The 13,807-nt window shown below is 36.3% G+C and overlaps 1 protein-coding gene across 1 annotated transcript; it reads right to left on the bottom strand.

The window, feature by feature from the left end:
• Positions 1-424: 424 nt before the first annotated feature.
• On the bottom strand, positions 425-9,118 carry LOC6502717 (myb protein). Its single transcript, XM_001963619.4, has 2 exons — positions 7,372-9,118; positions 425-1,185 (listed from the first exon to the last, which is right to left on the bottom strand). Exons 1-2 carry the CDS (start codon positions 8,660-8,662, stop codon positions 536-538), a joined length of 1,941 nt encoding a protein of 646 aa, XP_001963655.1. The 5' UTR covers positions 8,663-9,118; the 3' UTR covers positions 425-535.
• Between the last annotated feature and the right edge of the window lie 4,689 nt (positions 9,119-13,807).

Raw genomic sequence — 13,807 nt, 5'->3', positions numbered from 1 at the left:
ATATCCTATAGCTGTCATATAACTGATTGATCGGAAATGCTATAACTTCGTTGTTTTTCAAGTTAGAAGGATGGGAGTTTCAATGGATTCCTCTTTTGGCAAAATAATTCGATTTGCCAAATTTCATAAGGATCGGCCAACTATATACGATCCGCTATGTATCTAATAATATAAGATGCGTGGCGCCACCTAGCGGACTGCGACTCAACTGCAAGGGTATATAAACATCGGCTCCGCCCGAAGTTAGCTTTCCTTTCTTGTTTTTATTTGATCTAATTAGAGAATCTAAATCAATTTTGGTCGGTTATCATTTAATTCTTAAATGTTAGATGTACATATATAGATAATAAAATGTAGTATATAATATATTATATAAATTTACAAAATTCTTTAAAGAAGTATATTTAAAATAAGAAGACACAAATTTTCAGAATACTCTTATAACTCGTATTTTTATTGGGCTTTCGTTTATTATATATGCATAGTGAATTATTAATTATATACAATACATATTCAAATAAAAGTTATAAATCTTTCACATTTGCAAAAACTGTTCATTCAAAATATAGTTACACTTGTGTTTTTCAAATTTCAGAGAACGTGGCAAACAAGAAAAATTTTTAAGACACGCATATGCTTGCTCTTCCATAAACAGCTGATCTTTGGTTTTTCCACAAGCTACTTGAGCCCATTTCGGATCAATGATGTTGTCACTTGATAGGCCCCGAGGCTTATAGTATGGTCTGTTTTCTTTTCTGCCTTCATCGAACGGTAAATCTTGCTCACTACATAGGGGGTCTTTCATAATGTTGCTTGGAGATGTTAGAATCTTACTTGGAGTTTCTGCTTCAAAGGGTTGTATTTTTTTGCCGTATACCACATTGGAAATTTGGTTGGTAGTCCAAGTTGAAAGTAAAGACTTCCTTGCACGCGTAAGATGTGGAGACCGTGATCTTAGGTTTTTTTCTACATTGAGCAATACATTGTGCTTTGTGTTTTGATTAATATTGTTGTTTTTTTGTGAAGTTTTTGAATGGTTTAGTTGTTCTTCTTCATTGATAATTTCAGCAAGATCTTCCACTAGACTTGACGGACTAGACGGTTCATACCGTCGACCGTGTCGTTTTTTGCCTATAGCTGCAAGCGCATTCTTAAATGGCGTTGGGGTTCTTGGTCCAAGTGTTCCTATGATTATAAAATGGATATGTTTTAATCTGATGAGAAAAAATAGTTAACATCGAGCGGACCCGAAGCTTATATACACCATCAGTTATACGTTCGTTAATTTATATTGGATGTAGCCGATCGATCTCCTTATAGGAATTGATGGACTCTTTCAAGAAGCTCTAAAATCAAAAACACGATATGTTTGATATTTTCTATCTCTAAGCAAATTTGATTGTCGAAGGTTAAGATTGAAAAACCAGTTTTCACAGAAACAGACAAACGAACAGAAACCACCACATTGAAGAGGGAGGATGAATTTGAAAATCAGCTTCAAAACTCTGACACATTTTGCCTTCTAGTGATTTACAAAAATGCACATTTTACCAATTAAGTCCATGCAATTTTTTATTTTTTTTAAACGCAGTTTTATTTTAAAGCGAACACTCCTAGATCAATGGAATATAACATAAAGTGAAGTGAATTTTTATTACTGATTTTAGAACAAACGGCAATATTATCGGTGTATTTGAAATCAAAGCAGGAGGGGTTTTTTTTTAGGTCTAAAGTGAAATTGAAGCGAAATTTAAGTGGAAGAACACTTCCGAAAACATTCAGTAGCACCCTTTTTATTTAATTTTTACAAATAACGAAACTTATAGCGTATCAAACGCGCTATAATTGGTGCTAAGATTGATTTTGCTTACAATATATTCACAAAAAAATGTTGTTATGTGTATTTGATATTTGTACGAGATACGGATTGGAGCCACTTTAACGAAGTAACTACGTACATTCATTATAATTTTATGTGTTAATTGTTCCTAATAATATTCTTACACTGCAACGCACTGAAGAAAACATGTGCGACTCTATACACACATGATTATGTTAATACATAATTTAATATTATATGTACATACGCTCACCCTACTGAAACTTTTAAATAATAAAAAGGCCATTTAATTTATAATATTAAAGATAAAATTTGGCCTTATTATAGGGTACTATTTGTTAAAAAAAAATATACAATTATACCCTTGCAGAGGGTATTATAATTTTGGTCAAAAGTGTGCAACGCAGTGAAAGAGACATCTCTGACCCTATAAAGTATATATATTCTTGATCAGGATCACCTCCTGAGTCGATATGAGCATGTCCGTTTGTCCGTCTGTCCGTTTCTACGCAAACTAGTCTCTCACTTTTAAAGCTATCGAGTTGAAACTTTGCACACATCCTTCTTTTCTTTGCAGGCAGTAGGTAAGTCGGAACGGCCGGGATCGGTCGACTATATCCTATAGCTGCCATATAACTGATTGATCGGAAATGCCATAACTTTGGTGTTTTTTAGGTTAGAGGGTTGGGACTTTCCACACATGTTATATTTGACCAAAATATCTTGTGTACAAAATTTCATAAGGATCGGCCGACTATATCCTCTAGCTGTCATAGAACGATCGAAATTGGCATAACTTTGGTGTTTTTTAAGTTAGAAAGATGGGATTTGGTACAGATTCTATTTTGGGAAAAACAATCTGATTTGTCGAATTTAATAAGGATCGGCCGACTATATCCTATAGCTGCCATATAACTGATTGATCGGAAATGCTATAACTTCGGCGTTTTTCAAGTTAGAATGATGGGACTTTCTGTGCATTCTAATTTGGGCCAACTTACATAATCTGCAAAATTTCATAAGGATCGGCCGTCTATTCTATAGCTGTCATATAACTGATTGATCGGAAATGCTTTAACTTTGTTGTTTTTCAAGTTATAAGGATGGGAGTTTCAATGGATTCCTCTTTTGGCAAAATAATTCGATTTGCCAAATTTCATAAGGATCGGCCAACTATATACGATCCGCTATATATCTAATAATATAAGATGCGTGGCGCCACCTAGCGGACTGCGACTGAACTGCAAGGGTATATTAACTTCGGCTCCGCCCGAAGTTAGCTTTCCTTTCTTGTTTTTATTCATATTAAATAATTTAATAAAAGACAGGATATTAATTAGTATTATATGCATTACACATTACTAATGACATTATCCTATAGCCTTAATAATAAGTTCACTTTATTTGTTTCTACGAAAACAATTTAAAACTTTTTTCAATAATTTTTATACCCTTGCAGAGGGTATTATAAGTATAAATCGGAATGGCCGTATAGATCGCAGGCAGTATATACAAGGGGCGTTCCAAAGTAAACAGGACTTTACAAAAAAAGAAGGAACAAATATTTTTTTCGGCAAAATCAATTCCTTTTATTCAACATAGTCTCCTTCTGCTTTAATACAGCTTTTTGCACGGTCCAAAATCATGTCGAACGAGTGGTTTAGCTCGTTGCCCGGTATGGCCGCCAGTATGCCGGTTCAAGCCTTTTGAATGACCTCTACGTCTACATAACGCTTTCTTTTCATCGGCAAATGCAAATGCATCGGCAATGCGAAAAGGTAGAAGTCGCGCGGTGCCATATCAGGTGAATACGGGGAGTGGTTGATGCTTAAAATGTGATTTTTGGTCAAAGACGGCGCATTATCGTGCAACAAACACGTCAAATACGGCGCACCAAACGCTTCAAAACTCCAAGGTAGAATACCGCATTAACGTTTTGGCCGGGTGGAACAAATTCTATATTGAAAACACCACGTTTCGTCACCAGTCACAATCTTGTAAAGGAAGTTCGGGTCTTTTTTTTCCTCTTAAATCGAATGTTGAATTCTGAGGAATTTTTGGACGTCAGTCAATTTTTGCGGTAAAAACCGTGCACACACCTTTTGTAAGCCCAAATGTTCGGTCAAAATGCGATAAACCGATGTTTTGGAGATTTTCAATTCTATTTTCATTAATTTCAATGATAATTTCGGGTGATTTTTTATGAATTCACGAATTCGTCACGACCACTTCGAAAACTTTGAAACCACTGCTACGGGATAGGCAATCATCGCCATAAACTTGTTTCATCAATTGAAACGTTTCGGTAAAAGTTTTACCAATTTTAAAACAAAATTTAATGTTGGCTCTTTGTTCAAAGCTCATTTTCGTACCGATGACAAAAACTTTCTGACACTTAAAACGCAATAACCTCACTTCCAATAGATGAAATGTCATGCAATTTTTAATGGAAGTCGATAACGGATACAAGATTCTAACGCACCAGTTGACATATAGATGCCGCCTCTAGAGGGCGCTAGATTCAAAAAGTCCGGTTTACTTTGAAACGCACCTTGTATGGAAGTCGGAACGGCCGGGATCGGCCCTGACTATATTTTATAGCTGGCACAATCGGAAATGCTATATGAAGTTCTTTGGACTGCTTCCAACATTTTTATTAAAAAAATTGATTTGACGGTGAAATTCTCATAAGGATCGGCCAAATATATACGATCCGATAAATACACTACTGGCCAAAATAATAAGTACACAGATATAGTGTTTATTTATTTCGATATAACTCCATTTTCATGCAATGCACACCCGTCAATTTTTTTATATTGATAAGTTATAATGTTACACAATTTCTAAAACAAGAATGAAATATGGTTTTATTTTCTTCTGAGTGGGCGATTTTGGTCTGGCCAAAATAATAAGTGTATATACCTGTGTATTAGATAAATTTTAAAGGATTAAAGCTAGATTCGGGTTAAGATATGTTGGTTTTTATTATTTGCTAGTATATTTAAAATTCTATAGTTGGGCAAAAAAAAGTATTGTACTACAAAAAAAAGAAAAATTGCTTTAATTTTGCAAAAGGAAGGATAAAGTCTTCGGGAAATCGCTAAAAGACTTAAGAAGTCAAGGTTCAAATCGAAACTCGAGGTCGGAAGAAGATATCCTGTCAAACGACGGACACCCGACTCCTAAGTCTTGCAAAGAAGGATCCCTTAATGTCTCCCAAGTCCATTGCTGCTCATATTGACCATGAAATATAGTCTAGATCAGTTCGTCGTAGAGTTACTAATGCTGGCTTACAAGAACGCATAGCCAGAAAAGTTCCTCTCCTTCGAGGGAATGATTTAAAAATGAGGAAACAGTTAGCCCAAAATCATTTGGCATGATCTGGACCAGAGGGTTCCAAAAAGTGGAATAATGTCCTATGGAGCGACGAAACAAAAACAAATCTTTTTGGTAACGACTCCAGAAACAATGTACGACGACCCAAAGGCAAAGAGTTCGACGCCCGGTACTCGAAATAGACCGTTAAACACGGAAGCGAAGACATTATGATTTGGGGGTGTTTTTCTAGGCACGGAGTTGGCCCAATTCATCGGATTACCGATACTATGACCCGATTTGGGTATAAAAATATATTGTCTAACATAATGCTGCCATATGCTGAGGAAGACATGCCCTTGAGATGGGTCTTTCTACAGGACAACGACCCAAAACACACATCAAAGCTGGACAAGGCTTGGTTCACCGAAAACAAGGTGGACATTATGTGGCCAAGTCAAACTGCAGACTTAAACCCTATAGAAAACCTATGGGGAGAGCTTTAACGTCGAATTGGCACAAACACATTTCAAAATAATGAAGAATTGCTGCAATTCGAAGAGAAGACAAGGTACGAGAGTCCTTTGGAGACGTGCAGTAAATTAAATGCCCAGCATGCCGAAACGGAAAACAAAAGTTATAGAAATTAAAGGGGATATACTCGGTATTAGCATACGATTAATAAAAAAAAAAAAAGAGGATTGAGAAAATGTTTTTTTTTTTTTTTAAATTAGAGGCTTTGTAGAATTTCTGTACTTATTTTTTTACCAACCCTTTTTTATGTTTTTTAGGTTTAATCGACAATAAATTCTATAAATTTTATGAAATATTCTTTTGGTAACTATTTTTATAATCAACATTAAGCCAAAAAAGTAAAAGAAATTAGAATTGGTTCGTTACGGTACTAAAAAAAGATTTACGAGACGTAGAAGAAATCTTATGGGCGTTTACTTATTATTTTGGCCAGTAGTGTACATAAAAATGTAAGCTTCTACCTAACTGTAAGAGTAACTTCGGCTCCGCCTGTTGTTAGCTTTACTTTTTTTTTGTTTTAATTAAACTTTTTAATTGTCCGTTTATTATTATGTGTATGCACCATCATTTTTAATATTTCTATTATTAACATAAATTTATGAACTGTGTAATAGGCTTTAATTACAACAAGTTCAAGACACCCGACATTATTCGAAAATGGAAACATTTTTAATTTCTTTTTTACACCTCCACACAAGTTATCTATGGCATTTTTGTGATTCTAACACTAATTAAAGTCTATTTGTGGGTCCTCAAAAATTGAAATACAAACTTTTTTGTTTCCTTTGGCTCATCATATTCTTGAACTAGTTTATGAAATCTAAAAGACAATAAGGCTTTGTTGATATATTTAGTGATAAAGCCAATAAATCACCATTATAAACATAATTTCCTTTATATTTAAAAGAAACTGGCACAATACATACTGGCACATACATTTTCAGCAATCTAAATATAATGCCTCAAAAATTCAGTAAAATATCTGATATACGGTGAGATTCCTAAGTCACATTTTTGTCACAGAGTAGCTTACTGTACATTGACATTAAAATGGACCAAAACAAAAAAGTATATTAAACGCTTGGTTTTGATAAAAACTACTTCAAATTAACGAGTTTTAAATAGTTCCTATTAATATGATCATGTACCATGTATGTGTGGATTTTTGATCAGTATCACCTCCTGAGTCAATATAAGCATGACCATCTGTCTGACTTCCCCCTTTTCTTAAAGCATCCTTCATTCCTTTCCACGTAGTATACAAGCCGGAAAGTCCAAGATCGGGCGGCTATATTCAATAGCTACCATATAACTGATTGATCAGAAATAACTTTACATAACGTATATATTTTTATATAAGAAGGAAGGGACTTTCAGTGATTTATTTATATTCAACTGAGCCGATCCACAACGTGTTATAGGATCGGCCATCCCAAATTGAATGCCGTATAAAATTTGAAGCATGTATTTTCTTAGATATGCTATTTTTTCATTTGGTAGATGAAATACTCTTAGTTTCGTACCCTTAGCTTTCTGGAACCTATGTACTTGGGTTATGATCATGGTTCAGTAGAGCAAAGGTTATGGAAAAGTTGGAATGGTTCGTTGAGCAAAAATAAGTTATATTTTGTCGGCCCGTCATATTTTGAGCTCTTATATATGTATTTTAATATACTTACCCTTAAGAGGCGATTGAATGGAAGGGCTCCCCAATTCTTTCTTGACCTCTTTACCACATCCATTATAAATCTTAATTACTGGAGTGCTAGCACAAATATTCATATCTTCAAAAGTTGTCAGACATGGGGATTTAAGAAAATGGCTAGGGGAGAACGGTAATAACTTTATTGGTGTATTATCATTTTTGCAGTTCACACCCAATGTATGAAGTTCTGGTCCAGGAATGTTTATCCGGGAACGTTTTAGTATGTTGGGAGTATGGCGGGGAAGTGGCAGTTTTCCTCGATTAGCGCTCGACAGAATCCTACTATGTGGTTCAGTTAGGCCAGATTTTTGTTTAATGAAATTTAATAAGGTCTTACTATCTTCAGATTTTAAATTTGATTTATTGTCAGATAAATCTTCAGCATTTTTTTTCTGCTGAAAATGAGATTGTACTTTACTGATGCCACCAGATTTGATTAAAGTAATAAGATGGGTTCTTGAACTCCTTAAGTCATTTTCTGAGGAATTATTAGACCTACGGTCCGCATCATATTTTCGACGCATTGTTGAGTTCCAATGATTTTTTATAGCATTATCCGTACGTCCCGGCAGCAATTTTGCTATTTTTGCCCATTGATTTCCAAGTTGAGTGTGAGCTTGATAGATAATTTGGTCCTCCTTCTCAGTCCATGCTGATTTTTTAATATTCGGATTCAGATGGTTGTGCCATCTTTCACGACATTGTTTTCCAATACGCCCATTAAGATATCTCGCTATCAAGGTCCATTTTTTGGGTCCAAAGCTTCGTACAAGTTCAATAACTTTTTCGTCTTCGTCACGAGTCCATGGACCTTTTATAAGCTCCGGATTTAAAACTTTGGCCCAACGCTGCTGTACCTGTTGTTCGAGTCTATCTTTAAAGTTTGGTGCTATAATCTCCCAATTTTCTCCATGCTCCTCAACTAAAGATTTAAGTAAGACATCTTCCGACTTTGACCACCGTTTGCCAAACCCATAATTAGAATTACATGATCCAGCATTAGTACTTTTTAAATCTTTCTTTGTTATAAACTGATCTGAAGCATTTGTGTTCGAGGATTTTGTATGTTCTATAGAGTATTGAAGAGGTTCGGAATAATTTTCAATGTTTATTGAAACCATTTCAGATAATTCACTGGTAGCTTGAGATTCTGAAACCATTTCTTGCGATCCCAGATTAATATTCTTGAAGTACTCGGATTCCTCAGAGTTATTAGAATTTCGATCACACTCTAGAAGGTCCAAATTTTCATTTCTTATATCCATATTTTGGTTTAATTAGTTTTTCCTATGGGTGTACAAAAGTGAAAAATGTCTGGGTTTCTCTAAGCTGATCGTACATAAAAATGAACGTCACGCCAATATAGGCACTTATAAAAATGTATAGTGCCAGAACTTTCGCAATTCTGGAAATGAGTGTAATGTGCGTATATATCACTAAAGGAATTACTTTTGACTTGAAATTTACACGTCAAACACTGGATCAGTTCACCACTATAGAGTCGATCTACGCGAAATAATGGATAGGACGCATCACTTTCAGTATAATCAAGATATTCTTTTATGTTGCTAACATTAACTAGGTTACTCATTGGGTCTTTTTCATGAATATTTGACACTTGTTTCATCGACATCCTCATCAAGCTTCATGAACATTTTTAAACTATTTTCATTTTCTAACTGTTCAATAATAATTTCTGGCGTCGATAATTAATTTATTATCGAAAATATTTTATATGTACATATGTAAATTGATTAAGATTATTTTGATCGTTTTTGGACCAGGGGAAAAGAATCATTTTTTTTATAACAAGATTGTTTCATAATAATATAAATTTTATTTCTATTTAACACATGAAAAGAACTATTAAAATTAGATATGCACCGATTCAAGTTTTTGAATATAAATTTTCATATACCAAAACTACTTTGAAAATTTCTACATCCGTAACAACACATTATATTGAGTGAACATAACGCAAGAAAATTCATAAGAAAATATATCATTCAAATTCAAAAGAATTATAATCTCTTTAAAATATTATATATAATACAAAATACATTAATTTATCAGACAGACTAAAATGTGCGACCAATTAAAATAGGGACACTCAATGTTTCCTTATGGCTCAGTCGATTGTCCGTTTGTTCGCAGCGAGCTAAAACATAGATTTCTTATAATAAAATAATTTAATAAAATATTGTATTTTTGGGATATAATTAAAGATTAAAATTCAAATCCATTTTTTTTTGCCAAATAACACAGACAGTTTCCAATTTTTTTTTCTCCACGCAACATTTTACCGGCTCCCTAACCTTTAGGCTCCCATGAATCAAAGTCCAGGTTCCCTCACCCACAAATAGTGTACCATATATTGAATTATGAGGCTGTGTAATTGCGTTCGAAGTTTCAAAGAATAAGACTGGCATCTGGCAGTTACCATATCTTTGGAATTTTAATCCCAAAATGTATGCATTTATTTTTATGCTTCTATGATTTTTTCTATGCAAATACAAGAAAACTCAGTGAAAAAGCAAAAGAAGTGGTGTGCTCTAGAAATCGCGAAAGGACGCTTCTGGACACACATAAGTCTCGAGCTTATAGTGTCCAATAACTAACACAAAATCAAAATTTATTAAATTCAAAAATTGAAATGCCATCACGACAAATTAAACCAACAGCTTGTGCACATTCATTTAAAGAAATAAGAGCGGCCCCTCTGCCTGCACTACCTAACATAAACAACAAAAACATGAACGAAAGTAAGCTCTCTGTCCCAGAAACAGAGCGTAGACGATCTTCCAATGCCAATTTCTCATTCGTCGCAAACAAAGAGCGTGCAAGATCATGCTCTCCCGCTATCCCAGGTACAAGCAGTGCAGTAACCTGGAGTGCGCAGTGCACCTCACCAGCACTATCACCCTCTGGTCTATCAACTCCGTTATATTTGGCTACAACGAGCACTACTACATCGATTACCACATCGTGTACATCAACCACAACAGCAACATCGGTAGCTGTCTCTCAGCCCCCCGGGGCAACAATCCAAACTGGCATTGACCGATATATCCAAGTAAAACGAAAGCTCAGTCCTCAGCCGAAAAAAACTGCTAACGCTGCAAAAGCAATGAAAGTCAACAATCAAGACGGCAAGACAGATTTTCTATATTAAGCGAAGACAGTAATAAGAAGAGAATACGGAAGTTCCCAAAGCCAAGCAAAAGCCCCCACCCATTTACATACGTAATCAAAACTGCAGCGATATGGTAAACTGTTTTGCTAAGCTAATTGGAAATAAAAATTTTCATATAATGCCACTGACCAAGGGCAATATACGGGAGACCAAGCTCCAAGTCTACACGGAGGAAAATCATTGCTTAGCCACGAAATACCTATACGACAACCAGACAAAATATTACACCTACCAATTGAAGAGCAGCAAAGGCCTTCAAGTGGTCATAAAGGGTATTGAATCGTCGGTACCAATAAATGAAATCATCGAAGCCCTTTCAAGCGCAGGTTTTAAAGTTAAGGGAGCCATTAATATCATCAACAGACAAAAAGTCCCCCAGCCTATGTTCAAAGTTGAGCTGCAACCTGAAACGAAAACAACTCCTAAAAATATGATTCATCCCATATACAAACTACAGTATCTTCTGCATAGAAGAATCACGGTAGAGGAACCTCATAAGCGCAACCAACCTCTATAATGTTCAAACTGCCAAGAATATGGACACTCAAAGTCGTACTGCACCTTGCGTGCAGTCTGTGTGGCTTGTGGCGGCCTCCATAACACTGCCTTCTGTACCTTAAATAAAACCGACCATAACTCTAAAAAATGTGGCAACTGCGGTGGAAATCAAACTGCCAATTACAAGGGATGCCCAGTTTATAAAGAGCTTAAAAATCGTATGAATACCAAAAGAAACCCTTACAACAACGTCCGTTTGCCACTCACACTAACCACCAAACCACCACGGCATTTTTGACTACACCTGGAGTTTCTTTCGCTAGCGCTTTACGATGGCCAGGACTACTAAATAGTGTAGGTTCAGCACCACTGGAACCTGAAACTATAGGATATCCACCTCCGCCTACGGGTACTACGAGGGAAAGAGTAGGCCAAGAATCTGCAACCCCCGAAATAAAGGGTATCGAAGGAATGTTGTCCACACTTATAAGTCTAATGGTCACAATGCAAAATAATATGCAGGAGCTCATGCGAAACCAAAATCGACTAATGGAGATTTTAGTCAAACAAAAATCAAATTAGATGGCTTATTTGAGAATCTGTCTATGGAATGCTAACGGCATTTTAAAACGCAAAAATGAACTTAAGACATTTCTTGATGATAATAATATCGCTCCTCATTAATAATAATTATGCTCCTCTCTGAAACTCATCTAACGAACAAAAACAACTTCTATCTGACGAGATATATATTTTATGCAACAAATCATCCAGATGGGAAGACTCATGGAGGAACTGGGATCCTCATAAAGCAGCGCATAAAGCACCATTCCCTCCAACGAGTTGCTACAAATTCCTTGCAGTCAACTTCAATACGAATTCAGACCGTGGGAGGTCATCTAAACCTAGCTGCAATATACTGCCCACCACGTTTCTGCATATCTGATATGGAGTTTATGCAATTCTTTGATACACTAGGCGATTGCTTTATAGCAGGCGGCGACTACAATGCCAAGTACCCTCACTGGGGTTCTCGCTTAACCAAACCAAAGGGTAGACAACTATACAACGCTTTGATACAGCCCGGAAATAAACTAGACTTTCTTACACCGGGAAAGCCTACATACTGGCCAGCGGACCCACGGAAGAAGCCAGACCTAATTGACTTTGCGATCACTAGAAAAATTCCACGAAGCATCATTCGACCCGAACCTTTGGATGACCTATCGTCTGACCATTCAGTTGTCCTTCTTCACCTATTTCAACATGCCGAATTTCAAAATAATCAAATTTATCTCACATCAAAAAGGACAAATTGGCTTAGGTACAAAAAGTACATAAGCTTTCACATAAACATAAGACCGTCAACTAACTAGCAAGAACATTCAAGATGCAGTCAACCACCTGGAATACATGATGACCTCAGCAGCAAAGCTCTCGACTCCTGCGACCACAGAAAAACCTCCACACTCCGCCACAAATTCCTATATAGAAAATCTAGTCCGGGAAAATCGGCAGCTCCGCCGTGAATGGCAGGCACACAGATCCCCTTCTTCAAAGGAAAGGCTAAAAACAGTGACACGAAGGCTCACAAAGGTCCTACAGAGCAGAGAAGAACTTGCTCAAAAATCATACATAGAACAGCTTTCCCCAAAAAGTACCAGGTGTCCTCTATGGAAAGCCCATCCTAACTTAAAGACGCCCATAGAAGCAGATATGCCCCTTCGAAAACCAGATGAATCTTGGCCGCGCAGCGATAAAGAAAAAGCAAGCGTCTTCGCTAGTCACCTTTGTAAAGTTTTTACTCCAAATCAAGCAGCCTCTCCTTTCATTCTTCCAGAGCTACCAATTCCAGATCCAATTCCAGCTATAGAATTTCAAACAACTGAAATCACTAAGGTCATCAAAGAGCACCTCAAGCCAAATAAGTCTCCAGGGTATGACCTCATTGCGCCGAAAATGATTATGGAGCTCCCTGCGTGCGCTATCAATTATATAAAAATTCTATTTAACTCTATTACAAAGCTTGGCCACTTCCCCCAACAATGGAAAAAATCCATTATAATAATGATACTGAAACCAAGGAAAGACAAAGCTTTGGCCTCTTCATATAGACCAATAAGTCTACTTTCATGCTTATCAAAGCTTTTTGAGAAACTTCTACTGCTCCGTATCACGCCTCATATGACTTCGAATAATATAATCCCTAAACATCAATTTGTCTTCTGAGAAAAGCATGGCACCATAGAGCAGGTGAACCGTATCACATCTGATATTCGAACCGCCTATGAGCAGCGAAAATACTGTTCTGCTATATTTCTGGACATATCCCAGGCATTTGACCGAGTCTGGCTGCAAGGACTTATGTATAAAATAAAACTATTACTCCCACAAAACTGTCATGAGCTGCTCAAAACATACCTGCTTAATCGAGTGGTCACTGTAAAAAAAAAAACTTTACAACAGAAGAGTTCGAAATTAAGGCGGGCGTACCCCAAGGAAGCGTCCTCGGCCCCACCCTATATCTTCTATATATAGCAGATATCCCAACAGACCAGCGTCTAACAATGTCAACATTTGCCGATTATACAGCCATACTAAAAAGATCTAAATGCCCGCTGGAGGCATCCAGAAGCCTCTCCTCTTACCTTGCATCAATAGAAAAGTGGATGGCGGGCTGGCGTATAAAGATAAACGGTGAAAAATCTAAACACATTAC

This window comes from Drosophila ananassae, chromosome XL (genome assembly GCF_017639315.1).
Source record: "Drosophila ananassae strain 14024-0371.13 chromosome XL, ASM1763931v2, whole genome shotgun sequence".
Classification (NCBI taxonomy): Eukaryota; Metazoa; Arthropoda; class Insecta; order Diptera; family Drosophilidae; genus Drosophila; species Drosophila ananassae.
Note: the sequence above shows the minus strand (reverse complement) of the source record. Positions and strands in the feature narration are given on the sequence as shown.